A 23,752-nucleotide genomic window follows, 5' to 3' on the forward strand; every position below is an offset into this window, starting at 1 on the left:
TCCTTCACCCACTCATCCCCTCACTCCCATTCATCTCCTCAGTCCTTCACCCACTCACCCCTTCACCCACTCATCCCCTCACTCCCATTCATCTCCTCAGTCCTTCACCCACTCATCCCCTCACTCCCATTCATCTCCTCAGTCCTTCACCCACTCATCCCCTCACTCCCATTCATCTCCTCAGTCTCTCACCCACTCACCCCTTCACTCACTCACCCTCTCACTCGTTCACTCACCTGTGCGTTCAGATTTGCAGACGAGCTCGGGCGTGTTTATGACTCCATTGATGGCGGCCTGAGCCACAGCATTCTGCCTCTTCAGTAACTCAATGGTCTTCCTCAGTTCAGTCAGCTCAGAGTCCTAGTGCACGCACACACAGACATGTCTGATGCAAATACCTTAGGGCCTGTGAGTCTGTGTGTGTGCGCGCGCATGTGAGAAAGTGAATGATCGTGTGTTTTTGTGTGACCGTGTGTATGTTTACCTTCTGTTCTGCTGTCATTGTAAGACTCTTCAGTCTAATGGTCATGTTGGCCAGACTCTGTTCAAAGGCTGCCACAAGGTGAGCCTAAACATATGCACGCACGCACGCACACACACACACACATACAGCTGAACTCAGTGATGTTTTGCTCAGATAACCAGAGATTACTGTTACAGCCTTTTACCCAAAGAAAAATAATTGGTGTTGAGTTCACCTACATAAGTAACAAAATAATTTTCTAACAAATGAACAACTATTAGACTACGAAACAAGACACTATAATCTAAGTGTGGGGGGGGGGGGGACTGAACAATCTCTCCAGTCCTGCCCCCTTCAGTCATCAGGGCCGTGGGAGCCACCTGATTGGCCTGGCCTCTTCCCACCGCTCACCAGTGCCAGTGTGGCAATGCTGATTGAGCCATGCACTTCTGCCAGCTCACATGCTCCTCCCACCTTGGAGAAGTTTGGAGACAAAGCAGCAAACCAGAGGCCTTGGCACTTCACTGCTGACCAGAGGATCCCACACGTATCTGTCCTTGTTTCTGTCGCTCTCTCTGCTTCCCTAATTTAAAACTTATCCAAACACATATCCGGACGATGCTAACAGCACACAGCTGTCTCCCCTCAGACACAATAAGCACACAGTTCTTGTGAATTTCCTTAGATACAATAATAAGTCAACTTTATGAAGCCCAAAAATCAATCATTATGTTGTACTAACCAACAGTCCTGCAAACACATGTGCGCGCACACACACACATGTATACACGCATAAACATGCATGTAGATGGACGGACAGTCAGACAGACACACACAAGCATCCTGTAATCGATCTCTACTCAGATCTACCCATGCAGCTTAGTGTAAACGTTTCATATGCCCGTGCTATGCACTCAAGCCTTGACCTAAAATACAGCCAGCCCAGACCCAGCATAAGCCTCTGGAGTTCCTCTCTTCTCCAAAGACCTTGAGCTGTACAGAACAAAGCCACCTGCATGGACTCGGGGATGACACTGTCTTCGTGCATAATGTGTGTGTCTGAGGGATTAAACTCTGCCTCTCCTACCCTCATCTCTCTGTTGCTATGCACACACAGGCACAAACGCCCACACCCACACACACATGCATGCAAAGTGTATATTTCATATGTAAGAGTTTATGCAATGATCAACATGCCAACAAATTTAACCAGTGACGTGTCCAGGGCTGGTGCTTTCACTGGGTTATTATTAAAGAATGCAGCTATTGTCTGAGTGGTTAGAATGCATTTCAGCTTCTGTGTGTTTTGCATTAAGATAACAGCAATAGGAAAGTCCACTGACATCATCACCGTCAGTCATTAGACAATAAAATTCAACCAGTTCATCCTAGAACCGGTTATACTGTCTCCTACATCATCACCAGGTCACTGCAGCATTGCCTTGATGGAATGTGCCCTGTGTGTGTGTAGGCGTGCGTTTACTCACATTGGCACTCAGCTGCGTTGTCAGGGCAGACACTTTTTCCTGTGAGGCATCCAGTTCTCTGCGTAGCTTGCGGATCTGCAGAGAAAGAGAGAGAAAAAAAGGTTAAGGAGTTGACAAAAAAACTACTACCAAAAAACACAGAATAAAGACAAAAAGACAGAATAAAATGCAGAATATCAGAATATGTCCTCCCTCTACATAGGAGGCCCTCACCGATTTGTTAATTATCCAGTATATAATCTTAATAGTCCCCCAAAGGGGGGGGGGGGGGTGTCAGGGGGGAAAAAAGAATAAAGACCTAAATAAAAGGAAGAATAAAGAGGTAGAATAAATACAGAATAAAGACAGGAGGCTGGGGCATGGAGCCTGGCCAAGGTCTCTGCCTTAGCCCAGGTGTGGGGAGGCAAAGGATACGGGGATTTGAAATCAGACAGAAACTATTCACAGGTGTATGTACAGTATGGGGCCACAACTCTGATGCTGTAATCTCAGTGTTTCAGAGTGGAAGCAGCTGAACGTAGATCTGCCATTCCTCTCTCTGCCGTCATCTACGTCGCTGTTGTTTCCACTGCGCCTCTGATCCAAGTGCTGTATTTCACAGTGGGTTTATTGTAAATGTGAGCCAGGTGGACTTATTGAAACTAAAGCTGAAATAGGACCTGACTGAAACCACCCACAGTTTGTTTTCACAACAGGTCAGTAACAGGCATGGAAAACATGCACGCACGCACACGTACATGGCTGCAACAACCCATACACATACGTACAAACGCTCTCTCTCTATACACACACGCAGACACGTACACGGGAGGGGGTGAATGCACAGGAGACTGCTAAATGTATGTCTGTGCGTGAGAATTGTTCTCATGTTCTCACCTCTGACTGCGACTTCTCTTCGGTCTGAAATAAAAAGTACAAAAATGATGCACAGGGTTTTGCAGTTAGACACAACTTCACTACTTCAAGCACTTAAACCTCAGCCAAGCAGAAAGACACAGAACCCACATGATCACACCTACACCTCAGAGGAACAGCTAATGAACCCAAAAAGGAGAGCAGACAGGACGGTGTCTCTCCATTCTGTCCGTCTCCCCAAGCTCGCTGTGGCTTGTGAGGATACTCTAGAAACAGGTAGCTAGTGCAGCTCAGACAGAGTGCCGTGCAGCTCAGACAGACTCCTCAGGGCGTCTGCGTTTGGCATGCTGTTGTGTCTAGAACAATAGTGCCGCCAACAGCCTTAAGTTCTGAGTGAAGTCACACATTCTGTGCAGGCTAGAGGGCTTAGGAGTGTGTGCTCAAACTCACAAATGTGTACACACACACACACACACACACACACACACACAGTGTTGTACTGATGCATATAACACTTCAACTATTTCAATGCAGAACCCTTTTCATTAAACTGGATTTTTGATGCCAATTAACTAAAAGCTCTCTACACACACATAAACAACACTCAAGCATACAAAATCGGTTACGACATCAGGTTGCCCACGTGTGTGTGTTTGCTTGTGTATGTCTTGGTTTTTCCTTTCTGCAAAACACACCAGTCTTGTCAAATCATCACTACACACTCCATCCTTTTGGGCAACAAACTCCACTACCACCCCGATTACACCAGCAATAGGAGAACAAGAAAACAATAATAAAAAAGGATGAAAAAAGCCCAAAAAAAACCAAAACAACTTCACCAATCTGCTGGAGCTCAGTGGCAGGAAAGTGTAAAGGTTAAATATCATATATGAATGTCAACAGATGTCTGTATGGTGATCCTACCGTGTTATGCCAAGCAGTTACAGCTCCTCGGATAGACAGAGTAGCCATCATCCTGTCACACTATCGCTCTCACTTTCACTTTATCTCTGTCTCTGTCAATATATCTCTAGACTGAGGTCAGCTCTTTCAGAACATTTATATCTACTCTCTCACCTACACTCCAGGCCCTAAGACACACCCTTAACGCCACCTCCACAGGTGAGTGGACCATCCCTTTGAAGGGGCGTGGCAGGCTTGGCCTGTACCCAGACAGCGATTGGCTGAGGGATTCCCCACGTGGGTGTAGTGTAAAGTGGACGGTTGCCAACAGCCAGTCTCACGCACGGGTTTCATATGAGTCTTTTGTGTGTGAGAACGTCTGACATGACGTAAATCACGCCCTTTTTTTCCAGCAAACAGATAACTGTATGTGCCTGTTTTGGACATAATGTTTTGTTTGGTATGACAAGTCAAATCTCACCAAAAAAAAAAAAAAAAAAAAAAAAAAAAAAATTCTGGGCTGTTTGTGTACATATAATCTAATTTTGGATTGTGTCTTTTTGATGTTTTTAGGTGCACAGAGAGTGGCTGAACTTACCGTTGAATAGATGGATGAGGTACTGGAGACCAGAGAGAGGGAGGACCCATGTGCTGGAGGGACAGAGGGGGACAGATGAGCTGAGCATGGAAAAGACAGCAGTGCAGCATCAACGGCAGCAGAATTGGTTCATCTAATGGTCATTACACATCATTCAGCAGGACTCAGCATGGGTCAGCAGGACCCCAGCAGGACCCAGTAGGACCCCAGCATGTGTCAGTAGCCTGTCTTAAGTAACAGCCTGGCAAATCATCTGAAGGTTCGAAGTTTGTGAGGTAAAACATTTACAGTACTGAAAACAGGCTAATTTTGTAAATAGATACAAACAATGCAGGCCACACATACTCCATGTGTGCGTGCACACATACATACACCCTTTCCAACCACTGTAAGCCTACAACTGTAACTCTCTCTTCCACCAGCATGGCTTCCTCATTAAAAGTATTCATGGGTAGCGTCATAGTGCTCATCACTTAACGTACCTGGTTGGAGTGTCATCAGATTACACCCTGTGGTGAATCTCACTAAGACCAGTCAAAACAGCAGTTCTCAAAGGCCTGTCTGACACTTCCTAATATGATGCCCCCTAGTGGATGAGGATGGTAGTTGGTTGAACAGGGCCTTGTTAACACTTTAGCAGAAGGAGAGCCATCTAGTTGAACAAAAGTCTAGCAGGTCTGAGAGGTGTGTCACCCAAACCGAGTCACACAGTGCATTCACCAGAGTGTGCCAAACAGAGGCATGGCATATGCAGAAGGCAGGAAAAGGAGGAGCAAAGCAGAACTAAAAGTCAAAGGAAATGGAGAAAGGTAGAAGGAGGGAGGAAAAAGCAGAAAGTGTTCTGCGGCCTCCCTCCATCAGAGACTCATCCCTCAGTAATTACATTTCTCTCTGTTATCTCTCCCTCTCTGGGAACAGGGTACTGGAGCAAGCACGTGCAATACATCATCACACACACACACACACACACACACACACACACACACACACACACAAAGCTAGTATGTAGTGTCAATGTTTCAGCTGTGATACTGCTATTGCACAGCATTAGCTATTTGGTAGACTCTGAAAGCCTACAAAACAAATTAGATTCTGAAATCTAAATCTCTGAACCAGTCCTTAAAGCCAAAAAATATACATGACCATTTATAACCCAGACTGGTGATCTGTGTTGAAAAGTTCCTTTAAAATCATGGATTAGTGCATGATAATAAATGCTGTGGTGGTGATAAATGTGGTGATCTGTCATCCTTCATCTCTGACGCAAATTAATTACACTGCAGGGTCATGGCTGACTAAACTGGAAATTTCCGTATATCCACCTACACAGAGCTTCTGCCCCTAGGGTGCCCATGACAGGACGGATGAAATGTCCCACATCATTCGAGAAAACATCAAAAGAATTGATGGAGGGGCAGAGTAAGGGACAAACGACAGAAGGACGAAAGGAAAAGCGTTTCCATCCAGTGATGAATGACCCAGCGGTGCCCTGCAGCATGGGTGTGATACTACCCTTTACAGCACTACACACATTCTTATCTGTTCTACCTCTCCACACTCAACTATCAGCACTATACACACATTCCTACCTGTTCTATGACTCTACACACTCAACTATCAGCACTACACACTCCTACCTGTTCTACCTCTCCACACTCAACTAACAGCACTACACACTCCTACCTGTTCTACCTCTCCACACTCAACTAACAGCACTACACACACTTCTACCTGTTCGACGTCTCCACACTCAACTATCAGCACTACACACATTCCTACCTGTTCAACGTCTCCACACTCAACTATCAGCACTACACACACTCCTACCTGTTCGACCTCTGCACACTCAACTATCAGCACTACACACACTCCTACCTGTTCGACCTCTGCACACTCCACTATCAGCACCACACACTCCTACCTGTTCTACCTCTCCACACTCAACTAATCAGACTACACACACAGTCCTACCTGTTCGACGTCTCCACACTCAACTATCAGCACTACACACATTCCTACCTGTTCAACGTCTCCACACTCAACTATCAGCACTACACACACTCCTACCTGTTCGACGTCTCCCCACTCAACTATCAGCACTACACACACTCCTGCCTGTTCGACATCTCCACACTCAACTATCAGCACTACACACACTCCTACCTGTTCAACGTCTCCACACTCAACTATCAGCACTACACACTCTTACCTGTTCTACCTCTCCACACTCAACTATCAGCACTACACACATTCCTACCTGTTCGACGTCTCCACACTCAACTATCAGCACTACAAACACTCCTACCTGTTCGACGTCTCCACACTCAACTATCAGCACTACACATACTCCTACCTGTTCGACGTCTCCACTCAACTATCAGCACTACACACACTCCTACCTGTTCGACGTCTCCACACTCAACTATCAGCACTACACATACTCCTACCTGTTCGACGTCTCCACTCAACTATCAGCACTACACACACTCCTACCTGTTCGACGTCTCCACACTCAACTATCAGCACTACACACACTCCTACCTGTTCGACGTCTCCACACTCAACAATCAGCACTACACACACTCCTACCTGTTCAACCTCTCCACACTCAACTATAAACTGTTGGGCCACCAGACTCACCCAATCAACTCTTTACCACCAGAATCAACCCAACAGCTTGTGAGCTGAATCAGAGCTATGCGACCCCCTTTTATTTTACTTTCTGTTTTTTCTGTCCGCCCATTGCTCCCTCTGTACATCCTTCCATCTTCCTCACCTTCTTCAAATCCATCTCTGAAGGAGGCCGAGCGACTCATGGTGCGTGTCTTCTCGTCCAGTGACATGCAGGAATTGCGTAGACGGGTGTCGCCAGAGGAGTCCACCATGCTGTCTTGATTGGACACGCTGTTGTTGCGCAGGCTAGCGAGGTTGATCTGTGCTGCTGTGGTGGGACTGGCTGCAAACCCAGTGAGACCATGGTGTTTTAATAGAGACAGAGGTGTAGGACACCAAAGGAAGGCCATAATCCATTCCAAAGCTGAACATGCATTTCATAAATACATATTTCAAGGTATATCCTAGCTTGGATTTCTATAAAACAGTAATGCATAGCGCTGGAACCGCTAGCATATGTCAAAGATAAGAGTAACCATGGGAACGGCTCTGTTGCTGGCTCCACAGACCAGCACTTTGGCACAAATACCAGCCCTCAGCCTCAAGAGGACACCAGAGGTGAGTGGATAAAGCTTATTTTGCCAATGTCCCAGTTACACTTAACAAAAACCTGCAGCTTTGCATGTGCCAACTACTCTGTGTCTGACTGCATTTACAACTTGGGTCAATACAATGCAAGACAGGCAAAAAAAACCTCTATTAAAAAAACAGATCAATACCAACTGTCTTTAGAAAAACTGCAGACACTGGAAATGTATTTAAAAAATAATTATGCTATAGGACATATAGCCTATTTATTTGGCTATTTAGGACCGCCTAATGCTAACAGCTGAGGTAGTTAGCTAGGTTAATACACATCATGTAATTTTTTATAAAGTTATTGCCATTACTTACTGCAGGACCCACAATAACATTAGCCAACACTGTTAGTTTGTTACCTGAATGTCTGCAAGCTGAACTTTATTTTATAGATACGTGAATAAGGTGATAGTTACTGCTGTGTTCCAGTCAATTAATGAGGAGTTAGTGACGTTAGTGGGTTATGTTGTGCAAGGAATACATGTGCTTTATGTCCATCTGTAATTTGACAAACGGGTACACGTTGTAGTGTGTAGGTGTGAAAGTTTTACTAAACGAGGGATCAGTATCAAGTGTCCATGGCAAAACTGCAGATGAGGCTAAGTAATTAAAAAATAATTAGGCCAACTTAGCTAGCTATGCATTTCATTGGCCATTTCGCACTAGCCAATGCTAACGGCTGAGGCAATACATTAGGTGTAGCTAATTTTCTACAAAATTATTGGAATTACTTGCAGCAGAATATACAATAACAACACTATTAGTTTGTTAGTTGAATGGGTTTTGGACAGTAGGATGCTAGTGTTTCTGCTGCTGAGGGCTAATTGGTTGGAGAGCTGACACTGAAGTAGCAGAAAGGCCGTTTGCTGTAGGAAAAAAAGCAATACAAATATTTGCTATTTTTAGTCTAATACATACTTCTTGGCCAAGTGGTAAGAAACTATTTTAATTCTTAGTTTTTAGAGGTTAAAGACAATTTACCCCCACTCATTTTGGACTCGCTCGCAGGTGCCCCTAGTGTCTGACAAAACCGGAGGACAGAGTTGTAATTTTCTCTACAAATTCTCTGGCACTGGTATGTTTTTTTTCCCAGCAGCCATGTTTCTCTCAGTGCTAACGCCCAACAGTTGCGATGGTAGAGCAAAGCTGAATTCTGGTCAGCGTACCCTGCGGAAGGGGGTGTGAGATAAACAGTGGCTCTTTATCATCCAAAGGACCAAGCACTCAAACCAGCCTGTCTGAGCAGGGTCCTGTAGTGCCTGATACCTGTGGCATTTTGACCAAAGCATGTCAGACATTTCATTAAGGCCCCAGGGAACTGTGTTCATTTGTGTAAAGGGGGGTATAATACGTCCACTTTAAAGTTGCTGTACAAGTCTTCGTCTGTGTTTTTGGTATGTTTGGGTGCTTATTACAGGTAAGACTGATTGAAGCTCAGTGCTGTGTTCTGTTCTGCTGGCCGTACCGAGCTGGGCAAAGTTGAAGCGCGTGCCTGATGGCGACGTGAGGCTGGAGCCTGTGGAGAATGGGGAATTGCTAGCCGAGTCCTGTAGTCCGCCAGCGGAATGTGAACGTAGCCAATCACGTGCCTCCTCCTGACGCACCTGTGGTGAGGGACAGTACCTGGGGACAAGGTATCACAAATACTCTCCAGTCAGGTCTACACATTAAAATAGCATGACAACCATGGGCAGAGTACACTGGAAAGTCTGTGGTGATAAATCTTAAGTGTTTGTTTGTTTTTTCTTCTCATAATTAATAGTTTTAATTTAATATTTGTTCACGACAAATTATATTCAACTAGAAATAAAAATGAGTCTACACCTACATACTGAAAAATAATGAGACAATTGAAAGGCCTTGCAGTATCACAGGGGTCACTTCTTAATGCCACAGCAAAGATGTAAGCAGAGTAAGCAAACATGGACAAATGAGCAGCTTGCTCAGAGCTGAAGCTGCAGGAGCAGATGGGACACACTAAAGCGGAACTCATGACGGGTACAGCACAGAACGTGTCAGCACAGCAGGCGCAAACACCTGCGCACACACACTCACACGTGTGTGTTTGTGTGCAGTCATGCGTGCACGCAGGCGCGTACGCACACACAACCACACACGCATGCGCGCACACAAATTGGCAGCACAGAAACAAATGGGTCCACAGGTACACTGCAAAAAAAAACAGACAGCAGAAACAGCCATCAGGGAGAAAGAAAGAGAGAGGGAGATACAGAGAGAGAGAGAGTGAGGGAGAGAGTGCACGAAAGAGCCTGTGTGTTACAGGTTAGCAGTGTTAGTATGTGCTTCTAGGAACCAGTACCTGAATCCCTTCTTAGGCAGCGTGTTCCTATCACTGTAAGAGTCACTGGAAGAGGGGTGGACAGACGCATGACAAACGCATTGGAAGAAAGAAAGGAGGGAGGGAGGGAGGGAGGGAGGGAGGGAGGGCAGGGGAGGGATAGTGCTGTTATGAGCATATGCATCTTAGGGGCTCTGCAGTTCTCTCTCTCTCTCTCTCTCCTCACACACACACACACACGGGCATCTGCTTGCGGAATCAAGTTAAATGGAGCATGTTGAGCATACACACTCATGCACAAATGTGAATGCTACAGTAAGCTATTTTACTAAGGTTCAGTAAAGCTCAAGTATGCAAATAAGCCATGAGGGGGAGTCAGTAGTGCAACAGTGTGAGGACAAAAACTCCACACACACACACACACACACACACACACACACGCACACGCACACACGCACACGCACACACACGCACAGAAGCCATAGGTGTTCTCCAGCAACAGTGAAGCACAAACACCTTTACCTATCCTGTTTCCGAGGCAAGGTGTTGCGGTTGAATTTGGGACTAGCAGAGGGAGAGGACAGGGGACTGGAGGGGGGATTAGGGAGGACAGGACAGGAAGAGGACGGGTTGATGCGGGACAAGGAGCAGAAGAAGAAAGATGGACACATTACTGAAAATGAGAGGAGTAACACTGCAGAGTATGCTGCAAGAGACAGCTCCTCCAAACGCATCAGATGAAACCCCTCCAACTACCCCATCCAAACAGCTTGTTCAAGGTTCCCACCCAAATGCCCAACCCAAGCCCTGCATGCAGAAAACCCAGCCCCCCATTAATCAAGCCTCACCTCTCGGTCTTTGCGCTGGCGGCACGGGTGAGTGGGGGGTGGTTGTCATCGCGGTGATGCCCGCTGCCCAATGACATGTCGATGGATTCGCTGCTGGTATGCATGCTGCTGACAGACGGGTAGCCTGGTGCAGAGGAGCTGCTCGCCGTGGTGCCCCATGTGCCCGTGCCCGTCGAGTAGACTGAGCCGGGGCTGGAGGCCTGCTCGCTGCCCACGGGGCCAGCGCCCCGCCCTCCGTACAGGGGGCTACTGCCACCGCTGCCTGGCCCCCCGGCCGACGGAGAGTCCAGGGACCCAGCAGGCAGGGTGTGATGGCCCAGGGTGGCGTGTGGGTTGGAGATGACCACAGAGTTCTTCAGACTCTCTGCAGTTGTGACAGGAGGCTGCTTAGGAGCTTTACCTCCAAAGAGCCTGAAAATGGGGAGGGGGTGTTAGATGCAAAGACACTCAGGAAATCACACATATACAAGCAAAAGCAAATAAATGTGTGCTCCTGGGGATTTTTTTTTGGCGGGGGCAATTTTTTGGTGACTCAGCATTCAATTTCCAGATTAACCAATATCTACAGATATCACAAAAAAAAGTTAATACAGCCACAGTTTTTGTGTGCCAAATGTGTGTGTGGGGGGGACTCAGATGTGACTCTTGGACTCCCACTCCAGTAATCTCTCTCTCACTGTCCAGCTGTTTGCTTTTCAAAGCTACACATTTAAAACCTCTAGAGATAAACTGTGGGCAAGATGAAAAGGGTTCTCCTCATCAAGGACAAACTACGCCAGGTGTGAAATATGAGTGGCAGGTATGGGGTGTGAGAGCAACGCTCATCCAAGAAGCAATGCACAGACATGAAGGAAAAAATATCCCTTCTTCTACTCATTCATCTAGGATAAACCAAACACATGACAAAGTCTGGCAGAGGTGGAGCCTGGCCTCTAGAAGACGAATGGGATTCTTTATTAAGGAAGCTTTAGAGCAGGACCAAACGCTGACATGCATGTAACATGTGAATGCGTGTGTGTGTGTGTGTGTCTGATGAAAGAGAGAGAGGTTTAACAATATAACCACATTTAACAATTGTAAGAGCGTGCAACAATGTGTACATACGTTGAGCATGTATGTGTGAGAGGTTGAGTGTTGTATGTATGTAGAGTATGTATGTAGATAGGGCTGCATGTGTCTGAATGATTGGCAGGTATCTCACTGGTCCCACTGTGTGAGCGAGGTGGTGTACGCAGATATGCACCGTATATGTGAAAGAGAGAGCGTGTACCTGTATAGAGCGGCAGCATACAATAGTGTGTCCATGCAGAGTAGGTGTGTGTGTGTGCACGCGCGTGTGGACAAGTGTGAGTGAGAGATACAGAGGTACAGTGTGTACCTGTGTAAAGTAGTTGTGCGTTTGTATTTTTGTGTATGTTCACGAAAGAGGATGTAATAGTGTGTACCTGCGCAGAGTAGGTGAAGACACCTCTGTGTACTTGCTCCCCTGTCGTGCAGTCTGTGGAATAGTTGCCGCTCCTCCACCTGAGCCAAACACACACCCTCTCAGGTTGTCCATCTCTGAAGCTCCACCCTTCTCTTTGTCTGTCTGATTGGCAGGGGACCCATTGCTCCCATTTGTTTTTTGTGTGGGCATTTTATTGGCTGTGACAGTGAGCGTAGTAGCTCGGGTGCTTAGTCCTGATTCAATGCTGCTGGTTGATGAGCGGTTGCCGTTGCGGGCGGCAGCTCCAGAGCGAGAGGGGCGGGGTAGGCTGCGATACTGAAGCGTTGACCTCGCACTAGCCACCAGGTAGCTGTCCTCCTGGGGCACTGGCGATCCCTCTGGCGCCCCCTTCAGCCCTCCTCTTCCTCCCCCCACCATCAAGGCAGAGGATTTGGGGATCTTCCCCAGGGTGGCCGAGCCACTAGTGATGGTGGCCCCGCTGGCTGTCACCATGCTGACACTGGAGGTTGCAGCTATGGTGACAGAGCCTGAACCAGAGTTGGGTTTCTTAAAGCCAAAGGTGCAGGTTGGCATGCGGGTGGGAGTGGAGTCGGAGTTGCTCCGCCCAGCATCAGATGGGGAGTGGTGGACCCCGCTGGGGTTGGTGGAGAAGCAGCCTTTCTCTGACACCTTAGCATCATCTGTTTTAGCTGAAGAAAAGAAATGCAGAGGGTCTGCACAGAGATGTGAAGCACAAGCCTACAACACCAAACAAATAAAAACAGTGGCTTCCAGCCTCACAGCACACACCTGCTACATCTGTGTGTGAGCCTTGGAAAAAGGATGGAAAAAGGTTTTTTCCTCAGACATGCTACATTTTTGGTTTCCCTGTGGTGATTCACCTGTGCAGCTCATGGCAGGCTTGATGAATAGTGCATGCGACGGATATGCAAGGTTGTAAGTGAAATTTATCTCCTGCTTTTGAGTAGTTCACCATACAGGAGCCTTTAAGCTTAGTCACATTTAGGCTGTATGATAGTTGCTCATAGTCACATTTAGGGTGTATGATAAGTCAGTTGAGGTACTCTGATGAAAAATGTTACAGTGATGTAATTACTATGTCACAAATGACTCTGACCTAATGAAGGTTGCTTTCATTAACATTAGTTTTGCAAGTTTCTCACCTGTCCCATGTGTTTTCAGTGTGCCTGTTCCTGTGGAAACAGTCGCTCCTTTTGTTCGGGGCGCAGTCACGCCCACCTGGGCGGTCATGCCCTTTCTCCATGACCCAGTGTGAGAGATGGCAGTAGCCTTCCTCGTGGACCCGCCCTTGTCCGACTCATCTGAAATGTCTGATGGGTTCTTTCGCCATTTCGAACTGGCCTCCATTCTGACCCCGCTGTCGGACCCGCCGTCTGATCTTTTGACGTCGTCGCCCGACCAGTTGGAAGTTCGCTCCACGGCTGAATGCTTCTCAGCATCTGTTTGTGGCTGCAAAGAAAACAGCAACATCTGATGCCAGTTCCACAAAGTAGGCAGCAACGTCTGATGCCAGCTCCACAAAGAAAACAGCAACATCTGATGCCAGCTCCACAAAGAAAACAGCAACGTCTGATGCCAGCTCCACAAAGAAAACAGCAACGTCTGATGCCAGCTCCACAATCTTAGCTGTACTAAAGCATTTGTTTGTGAAGGTGCTTCTTCCCCAATACTTCACAGGAAAGTGAAGAAATGCACCTTCAGCAACAGGTGATAAAATATGAATATTCAGAACATTTATTCCCACTGCTCCATTACCATTTACTGCCTCTAGGGATGCCGATATGCCAAATATTTATTTATATTACATGAGTGGCTTGTTGGGTTATGTCCTTGTGTAATGTAGCAGGTCCAGATGGAACTGGTGGCACTGAGCATGCTTTAATGGTGTCATTGAGGCAGGGTATGACCTTAGTCACCAGGGAGGCCAGTTTGGGTTCAAGTTTAAAGAGGTGTGGCTTGGTTTAAAAGTGAGCTTGGAGCGGGGGGGGGCTTGGATACCAGACCTCACTGTTGAGGCGTCTAGAGGTGTCTGTGTTACCCAAGAAAACTATATCCATGGTGACACATGTCTTTAATAAATTTTAAGGTCAAAGTTCTCAGGAGCAAGGAAAAATGCATAGCTTGTCTCCATTCTGTTTTCTTACTGCAGATGACTTCTTTATATTACGCTACTGCACAATTAAAGTATGGTGTAAGGTGTCTCAGTCAACTTTGTATTTAATACAATCACATTTGCCTTAAATCAGAACTCCTGAAGTCTACCATTTGGACTGGGGTAGTGGATTTCAGCGGAATCCGTATGACCTCAGCCTTGTTCAAATATTAACACCAGTTTCTACGGAGTCAATGACTTCACCACTTATTCAAAGAGAGTAATGGGGGGGGGGGGGTGTTCACTGGCTTTGAGTCTAAGAGCTAGATGTCCTTCATTATATGCCATTAGAGAAGGCTTTTTTAAAGCGCTCCCATGGTTTCCATAGTGATGACAGATTAAAAACACCATGCAGTTTAAATAAGCAAATTTAAACTTGGCCTAACATAACTGTGTTACAACTTTTATAAGTGACAAATGGTAAATAAATAATCTGAACACAGCTGCTGTGAAAAAGCTGGTTAGACTGCTCAGCCTTCAGATAGCTGACAGAGACCAGGATTTGGTGTGTCTAACTATATTTGGGTTTTTAATAAGGATTAGTGATAGACTTGTTAAACCATACAGATATTTATAATGGATTTTTAAGCAGTCTGCTTGCACCACTAGAGAGCATTCTGCAGCATGGTACTTTGTATACATATGCATGTGTGTGTGCCCGCTCGTGCGAATGAGCGTGTGCGTGCGTGTGTGCACGTGTGCGAGCGCATCTCACCTGCCCACTCAAAGCTTTGCGTGATGTAGCAGGTGTGTTGGTATAGGAGCTGATTGAGGAGCTGGTGTTGATATCATCAGTGTCAATCATGTCACTGATTCCACTGCTGACTGAACTGCTGTCGTCCCAACTGAGGGAGAGACAGGGGAAAGAGAGAAAAGGAAGAAAGGAGAAAATTGAGGGAAGGATGAACAAAATGACCACTAAGGTCTCACTTTCCAGATGACTTGTATCTGAACATGATATCACCAAGGGAACAGATTTAGAAGTCCAATCCTCTTCTGATAGAAGATATGCAAGACGTGCTTGGTCCAAAAATACGTCAAATTTCTCTAAAGCCTCTTAAACAAAGCCATAACCATCTATCTTAACATGTGCACCATCTGTAGGGCTCTAATACAGTAGGCGAAATGAGAGAAATCTTCTTACTAAACGAGCATATCCCACGCAGGGATTGCATAATAACCTCCTTCAGAACAGCTTCCTCCTTAGCCATCCTACTGCATATGCACGCATGCAAACACACACGTCTTCATACAGCCTCTCAACTCTGACCTTTTTATGCATTCATCTCAAGCTTAAAATATTCTCTCTGGGATGGTTCTTTCTCTGCATTTGTCTATTAAACATCACCATTTCCCTGGTACTTTCCTCTATACACAAGGTAACAGTGGAAAGGAGAAAACCTCAATTCGTCACTGCAAACCGCAGAATTTACCCCTGAAAACCACCAAATTCACCGCTGCAAAACTCAGAATTCACAGGTGAGGTCCTGATTCAGGCCGGCTGTCTCAGCAGTGGCCTGAGCGGAAGCATCTTAACCCTCTACCCTCGGTCACACAGAAGAGCTGAGAGAACTGGGAGCAGAAGGAACATGTCTTCTGGAAATCACAGCCAAAGGACCCGGCCAAGGACCCGGGCAAGAAGAAAGGCAAAAAGGCTTTGGAGTTTGAGTTGGTCACTTCTATTCACACACAAAAATACACCCAACAAATCAGAGCCTTTCATGAAGAATGTGGAGAGAGAGATAGACACAGACAGAAACAGCTAGCTAAAGCACAGAGGGTGGTTTTTTAATCTGGAAGCCATCTGACAAACAATAATTTAGTCTCAACATACACAAACAGCTCATAGCCTCTGAGACTAATTTTAAAGTTTGCCAGTATTTCACCAAAAAATTCTTTACAAAACAGACCACAAACATAAACACAAAGAAAGACCCACACCCACATCTGAGTCACTAAGAATAATTTAAAGTGTGTCACTGATTAATTGAAAACAAAGATTCTCTAGAAAACAGACCACACACACAACCCCAGTTTAGCTTCCATGTGAGTTTAAGCCTTTTTCTGGGAGACAGGAGGAGGCCTACTGGTCTGCCATGTACCAGAGCCATTAGGAGCTTCTCCTCAACACACACACACACACACACACACACACACACACACGCACGCACACTCATTCGCACTCACAGTAATCTACCTGTCCGGTGATCCTTGATTGCCATGGATACCAGGACCCTGAACGGGAGACTGGGGTTGGACTGGATGTAGATGCCTCATTAACTGCTGAGGGTAGTCTTTCTCTCCCTTTTGTGATCTCTCACTATTCCCCAATTCCTCCTTTATACTCCTTCTACCCGATACTCCAACGAGCTCTCTCTCCTCTTCTATCTTTCTCTCACGCTATTGCTACATTCACCCTTCACAAACTTCAGTTCTCTGACCTCCCTCTCTCTCATCAGTAATTTGATCCCCAGACCAGAGTTAACCTGCGAACTGCTGGAGTGCTCAGTATGGGTAGTGCCTCTCCCAAACTCCCAAACCCATCTCCCCACAGACGCACAAACACACGCAAGTGGGCGTGCACACACACACACAAACACAGAGAGTGGGTAAGACAGATGAGGAGATGGTCAAAGATAGAAAGGAAGTATGAGAATCAGAAACGGAGAATCCCTCTTTCACAAACACACACACACACACTTACAATAAACACTGTAACCGCGTGTGCGCGCAGACGCACGTGCATACATTTAGAACAGCCCCGCTGAGTGCATGATGCTAATTAGAGATCAGCTTTCTGAGTGAAGGTTCCTCTCTGGCACAGTAACCTACTATTACTGCCTGCTCCAGCCAAGCAGGCCAACCACACTTAAACAGCATGTCCAGAGCCGACCACACCAGGCTACACATAACTCCCTCAGACTCACTGCCTTCTGCTGTCCCTCACTCAGCACCAGTCAGGCCTGGTGGGCTCTACAACCTCTGTACCAGGCTTTTTGTTTTAGCTCCAATCCAGCAATCCCCCTAAAAACCCACCCAACCAGACCACTCCGTCATCCCCAATGCAAATATAAAGACAGAAACTGCACATTTCTTTTTATCATAGAATGAAAGCTACAGCTGGTGCCATGTTCACAGTGTTGGAGTATGGCAGGATCATGGACTTAGTGCAGCTTTAGCTACTTGGCCACTTACACACACACATTCGTGGTTCATAAGCACCACAGACTCACCTGCGAATTCCATGTATGAATGTCCATATGCAGGTGACGTGGAGAGCACAGGGTCTAGTCTTACAGTGTACGTTAGGTGAAATCAAAACAATCCTGAGAAGGAAACGGCAGTTCTGTGTGAAATCCTAAATAATAGTGGAAGTCACTGCACTGAAACGAGAGGCCAACGTGTTTGCCTGTGGAGGTCTATGTGTGTTTCAAGTGATTGATTGAAAATGGATGGTGTGCCTATGACTGTGTCAGCTGCTCATGAGCAGCTCAACAGTATGCCAGGTATTGTCTCAAGACCTCAACGATGGGAAGAAGGCATCTGATCTGCAGGTTACAGCTCAGTGGCTCTCTCAGAGAAGTCAGAGTGCAAAGGTCAGGTATGGTAAGTCTTCAAAAGCTGCCAGTAGCCAATGAGAATGCTCTAGGCATGAGCGTACTGTGAGAAAAAACCTCTGTTTTGTTTGTGTGTTTTTCTGTGTCTCAAGGGATCCCAGTGGCATCCTCCTCCTATGTAGCGCAACTGTACATAGAAGCCAAAGCCTCAGGACTAAAATACATTTCTCCACTCCCTTGGACATTAGCAGAAAATCTGGTTGTTATTGCAGATCTGCATATGTAGGGAAAGATATCATTGCACACACTCCTCGGGGCTTGGAGAAATATGTCCAAGTAAAACACAGGACTCCAGGCATCATGAATGAATGTACGAAAAGAGAGAGAGACAGACACAGACACACACACCACCACGGTAGTATTGTAAAACCTAGACACATGTATACAATTATCCATCATGCCATAGTGATAAAGCTGCTAGTAAAACAACTCTGACACCAGTGACAAAATGCACAAAGAAAACAAAAAGAGCTCTGTTGTGCAAGCTGGAGTGCTGTCTGAGGAGCTCATTCTGGAGCTGTGCGTTATCACCTACACCCGTCTGTTTGGCATCACCATGGCAAATCTGACCTTTGACCCACATCTCAGGCCATGGGGAGTTAAAAGAGAGAAAGTGAGGAGAGCGAGCGAGATGGAGAAGAAATACTGGTTCCTAGACAAGGCCAGAGCATTTCTGAACAGGCAGGGGCATTCCAGACTCCAGAATGACAGAGCTGTCTCTAACGTCCCAGCCACGCAAACAGTTAAAAAAAAAACAAACTGTGTGTGTGCCATTTTCATTTCTTTTCTTTTTATTCTTGAATCTCTTGTGTTTTCAACTTTCTAACTGATATTCCCTCGCCCTCAAGCAACAATCCTGTTGGTCAGGAAAACAATGTCTGAGTTAACAAAGTGACCCTGGTGGCCTTTAGGAGCTGTATGTAGTTAGCTTTGAGAGGCCACATATGCAAGCGCACGCGCACACACACACCCACCCAGACCCGTAGAGCCCCATGACTGCAGAGCATAATAATCATAAATAAAGCCATCAGGATATGTTGTGTGCAGTTAATATGACCAATGCACAGGACATACGGACACAGACAAGAAGGTTTCAAAGAAGCAAGGCCATAAGAAAACCCAGAGTTAATAATGCAGCACAAAAGTGAGGAAACAGCATAGACGAGCGTTACTTTACATAATGTTCAAAACAAAGACTTCCTACCCTCGTTTAACCTGATCCACATTTAGGAGCAAAGACATATATACTCATAGCATTCCTGGCAACTAGCAGACATATGAAGTCAGGTGTTTTGTGAATTAATATCACAATTCTTTCTGTATATTTCAATCCAAAAAAAGAGTGGTAAAATTAAATGAAAAACATGTTTCAGTATTTAGATAACCGACTCCGGAGACATAATATACATACAATGAAAAACTAACCAATAACCAATAAATATATTTTTAAAAATCTGCTATAAAAGCGCTATAAAACTTGAGCAAAAGACCCGTTTCCAGGGATTTTCTAAAATGAGACTCGAATACTTCATTTATACACACTTACCAGCCAATTTATTAGAAACACCTGGCTTGTAGCTACACCCTGTAGAGTCTAGAGTCTACAGTTAAAGTTTATGGCTCACCTGTTGCCATGAGCCGTTTATATTAGCCATGCTTCAGCACTGGTCAGTGTCCACAGGGCAGCTGAAGAAGAGTTAGGGGGAGGGGATCTGCTCTGCCGTTGTATAAAGTAGGTGCACCAGTACCAAAGTGAAAAAGGTATGACAGACGCTGTGCTCTTGGAAGTGTTACAAAGGCAGTGCTAGTACAAGGTTAAATTGCAAAAAACTTTGTTTTTTGCTCGTACATTTTGTATGAGAGTGTGTGTGTGTGTGTGTGTGTGTGTGTGTGTGTGTGTGTGTGTGATGATTATCATTCTTTGCTGAACACTGTTCCAGTGCCCGGGTGGATAATCATTTGGATTCCATAATCTCTGCCATGTGCCAAACCTCAAACAATCACCAAAATACAGGCTCACAGACGTAGCCCAGTACCTCAGAAAATAGCATTTAAGTTACTACTTGACTCTTTAAAGAGGACATCTGTCAGCAGCACTCACTCACGGTGTCAGGAAGTGAAGCTTTATCTCTGCTTGTCCAAGTACAATTTAACAACAATAACACCAAATGACTGCAGTGGAGATTTCAGGCTTCTCACCAGGATGCAAACATGTTGTTTTGGGGTGAAGGCTGTTTGGTTTGGAGATAAACCGTTTGGGGCTGAGTTGCTTCTGTTTGAGGCTGTTTGGGGATAATGATGTTCGGATTTCAGGCCGTTATTCTTGGGGATAGGTCTGCTGTTTGAGGATGAGGTTGTTGAGTGGAACTGTTGGAATGCATCCTGTTCAGGGACGAGCATATTGTCTGTGGTTGAATCTCTTCTCTTCGGGGATGTGACTGTTTGGAGATGAGGCCATTGTGTTTGTACAGCCGGCTGAGGATGAAATGTTAATTGTTAAGGTGAGCAATAGTGCACCTAATTCCTTCAGATGAGTTACATGGTGTTTTTTGGCTGTTAAATGAACTCTGTTCATTTGGGTCAGGTGTAGTGGATCATCACAGTAAGCATCTTTACGGCCATAGATTACTAAAGCATAACTCAAGATTCACTGGAATAGACTGAGAATTTCTGACCTTAGAGGAGATTATTTGAGCATGACAAGAACAGAGCCATTAGGTGCTCGGTGGTGTGACCTCCCCATCTCCACTTGCTGTCTTCATACATTCAACATTTACAGCATTTAGCTGATGCTTTTATCCAAAATGACTTACAATTATGAGTGAATAAAATTCAAGCAATCAAGGGTCAAGGGCTTTACTCAGGGACCAAACAGGGCAACTTGCTGGTGGTAGGACTTGAACTGACAACCTTCTCATTACTAGTCAAGTACCTTTACCACTGTGCTCCCACTGCTCCATGTCGACACCCCACCCACCCACCCACCTACCTACACACACCTTACCTAATTTCCTGTGCCTTTCTTTCCAGGTTCAAGAATCTCAGAACATAAACAGAATTAAAGTCCTTGTGTCCCTTCCCAGACAAACCGCAGCACTGTCACTGTATTTGTTGTTCCATTATCATTCCTATGTGCAATTGGTAATCACACCACTTCAGTATGGCCTTCTCTAAAATTCCAAATTTTCCAAGGTAAGCAATTCTTTTTGCAGCACTAAAGCTGATTTGGACTTTCTAAGTACTGTTCCATACTGGGCATGGCAGTGAATGCAGGTAGGTATGAAGTCCTGCCCTCCCCCAGCCTCTTTCTGAAACACACTCCACATAAAGAGAATGGAACAGAGACTTTTGGTCTTGCAGTTTCAATTCAGAGGGAAAAAAACCCAAAAAAAACAATTTTATATATATATATAAATAAATAATCTCACACACACACGCACGCACAAAATAGCGCACTACTCCCCTTCTTGGGCATCCTGCAGGTGTGCTGCAGACAGATGGGGGCAGGATCTGACCATAATTGTTGCCAAGGATACCAGAACATCACTCAGCCCCCCAAAAATCTCTCTTTCCCTCTCACTCACTCAGACACACACACCCCTCTTCCTTTCAACCTATTTTCTAATGGCTCTACAGGACTTTCTACCAGGAGAGAGATCAACCATATCTACTCCAAAGTACTGCATGTACGCACATCCGTGCTCCGTACTGTGGAGTGTACACTCATGAGCGCTTGAACCCAGCATCCACTGGGAAGAAGCCTGAAGGGCTCAGGAGGGTCATGTCTTGAATAGTGCGTTTGAAGTCTAGTCTCTTACACTATGACCTTCAAAACAATCCCACGTGTTTGAGTGGCAACGTTCTCACAACCTGCCCAGCACAGGCTAGCCCCCCCATCTCCCTCCCTCTCGTCTACGAGAGATGAAACAGGACTAAATTGTAGGGAGTAAAATGCTATCGCCACAAAAAAATTCTTTTGATTTCCTCCTGGTTCTGCATACCAGTGTCTTATCCTGAGATAAATCAGCTAAGAATGTGTGTGTGTCTGCTGAAAGCATGAGGAAAACAAAGGGGAGATTGGCTGCTCTTATTAATCGATAACAATACAAAACTGCTCCACATGCACGTTTAACTATGCAGCTATATGGACTAACAGAGTAGCACAAAAGCAATTACCACTGGTCTTCTTTCAGCCTAAAATCAAATAAAAGAGAAACCCACCTTTTTGTAGTTCCATCACAAAGCTCTCTTTTAAACACAAACTCCCCTTGTCTAGCGAATGCTACATTTGCTCAAATGATCAAGTTGCAGCAACAGAAAGCTGAACTACGTATGGAGCCATAGCCTGCTGTCAGCATGCTCGTTATTCCCTTCAGACTCACTGGGTTACAGAACTGCAGGAGACTGATGTCAGATATAGAGCAGGTCTTCATATACAAGCTCATACGAGAACAGTCTTGGAACGCTGAAGAACAGAGCAGGTAGTGTGTCCTGGACTAACTGGACAGAAGAGTGTTAAAGATACATGAGGAAGGCAACTGCATGTGTGTGTGTGTTCAGGAGACCTTGAAAAATAATTTAGACTTACTGACTGGGGGTGTGTGTGTGCTGAAGAAGGTGTAAAGGAGTTCAGAAAAAGAGGAGACAACAGCTAGCAAAAGGGAAGACTAAAGACAAGGAAAGACAAAGGGCAAAGGGTGTGAGAGAGAGAGAGACTGACTGATACCCGTATCCTGCAGCCTGAGGGTTAAGAAGAGCATCCTGTGGGAACATGCACTGCAGAAAGGTAGAAGAGAAAGAGAGGACAGAAAATTAGAGAGAGAGAGAGAGAGAGAAACACAGCAAAAGGAAGACAACAGTGAGACAGCAGAGGGAGGGGGAGTCAAAGGACAAGCCCAGACAGGCCAGGTAGCTATTGGGATCTGGGAAGTGTGTGTGTGTAACTATGCTGCAAACACATGTGGGCACTGCAGGTGGCATTCAGTACAGCCACGTCCTTCCACTTTTCCCTGCGAGAGGTGATTTTACAGCTTCCTCCAAAAACCAACCCAATATCAGGTAGACGGCGTTAAAAGAAAAACACCCCACTGCATCTCCCGGGACTTTAATGCACAAGCCTTTACCACTTTCAGCAGCTGAAGAGACAAACAAAGATAAGTGAACAAAAGGATGAGAAACAGATCACGTTAAAGTGGCTGATACCTGTTTATACCCGTCTTCCTAGCTGCCTTTCCTCTAAAACATTTGGGGAACTTTGGGGAAAAAAGTCCTATGTTTATGTAATGCTTATATGATGAAGGCACTCAGTATAACAGTTATATCAGTGTTATGCAGAGAGACTTTACCAATGAGCCAAAAAAGTGCTTGTCTCACTCCTTACACAGCACTGCACCAGAGCACTAGGTTTTGCATGTGTTAGCGGGGTGCAGTGGTGAACCTGGCTTGTTATCTGCTGGAATGGGGCAGGTTCATGAGAAGAATCTTAATGCAGACAACTGCGGACTGGACTCCTGCCAACGTACCACTATGCCTCATGCTTGATAATTAAATCTGATAACACAAAGTGAAATGAGGGTCCCCTCTTCAGTCCGAAAGGCTGTGTGCTTGTGTGTGTGTGTGTGTGTGTGTGTGTGCGCTGAGAATGGAGGGAGTGTGCAGGTTAACTGTGGGATCCAATCATTTTAGTCATATTTTTACTTTCTTCTTTTTCCCCCCATCTTTTACAGTATTTATAGTTTTTCAACCTTGCTTGCATTTATTCTTGATGACGTAAAGCACTTTAAATTACCTTTACATATAACATGCGCGAT

General features: G+C 45.6%; 1 protein-coding gene across 14 annotated transcripts in view; it reads right to left on the minus strand.

Moving 5' to 3' along the window:
• The window catches only part of nav2a (neuron navigator 2a), a 152,862-nt gene that overhangs the window by 10,840 nt on the left and 118,270 nt on the right, over nt 1-23,752 (minus strand). For 5 of the 14 annotated variants that reach the window (XM_081710102.1, XM_081710105.1, XM_081710104.1 and 2 more), the window contains 13 exons: nt 15,041-15,170; nt 13,316-13,622; nt 12,151-12,865; nt 10,706-11,116; nt 10,380-10,445; nt 9,879-9,923; nt 9,024-9,181; nt 7,083-7,262; nt 4,307-4,359; nt 2,827-2,850; nt 1,951-2,025; nt 485-568; nt 237-360 (listed from right to left, as the gene is read on the minus strand). In XM_081710102.1, coding sequence (XP_081566228.1) covers nt 237-360; nt 485-568; nt 1,951-2,025; nt 2,827-2,850; nt 4,307-4,359; nt 7,083-7,262; nt 9,024-9,181; nt 9,879-9,923; nt 10,380-10,445; nt 10,706-11,116; nt 12,151-12,865; nt 13,316-13,622; nt 15,041-15,170 — 2,372 coding nt within the window. The remainder of the gene's footprint in view (nt 1-236; nt 361-484; nt 569-1,950; nt 2,026-2,826; nt 2,851-4,306; nt 4,360-7,082; nt 7,263-9,023; nt 9,182-9,878; nt 9,924-10,379; nt 10,446-10,705; nt 11,117-12,150; nt 12,866-13,315; nt 13,623-15,040; nt 15,171-23,752) is intronic. The other 9 variants (XM_027011143.3, XM_081710114.1, XM_081710112.1 and 6 more) reach the window with 6 other exon arrangements.

The sequence above is a fragment of the Electrophorus electricus genome, chromosome 3, assembly GCF_041902795.1.
Source record: "Electrophorus electricus isolate QZ-2024a chromosome 3, ASM4190279v1, whole genome shotgun sequence".
Taxonomy (NCBI): domain Eukaryota; kingdom Metazoa; phylum Chordata; class Actinopteri; order Gymnotiformes; family Gymnotidae; genus Electrophorus; species Electrophorus electricus.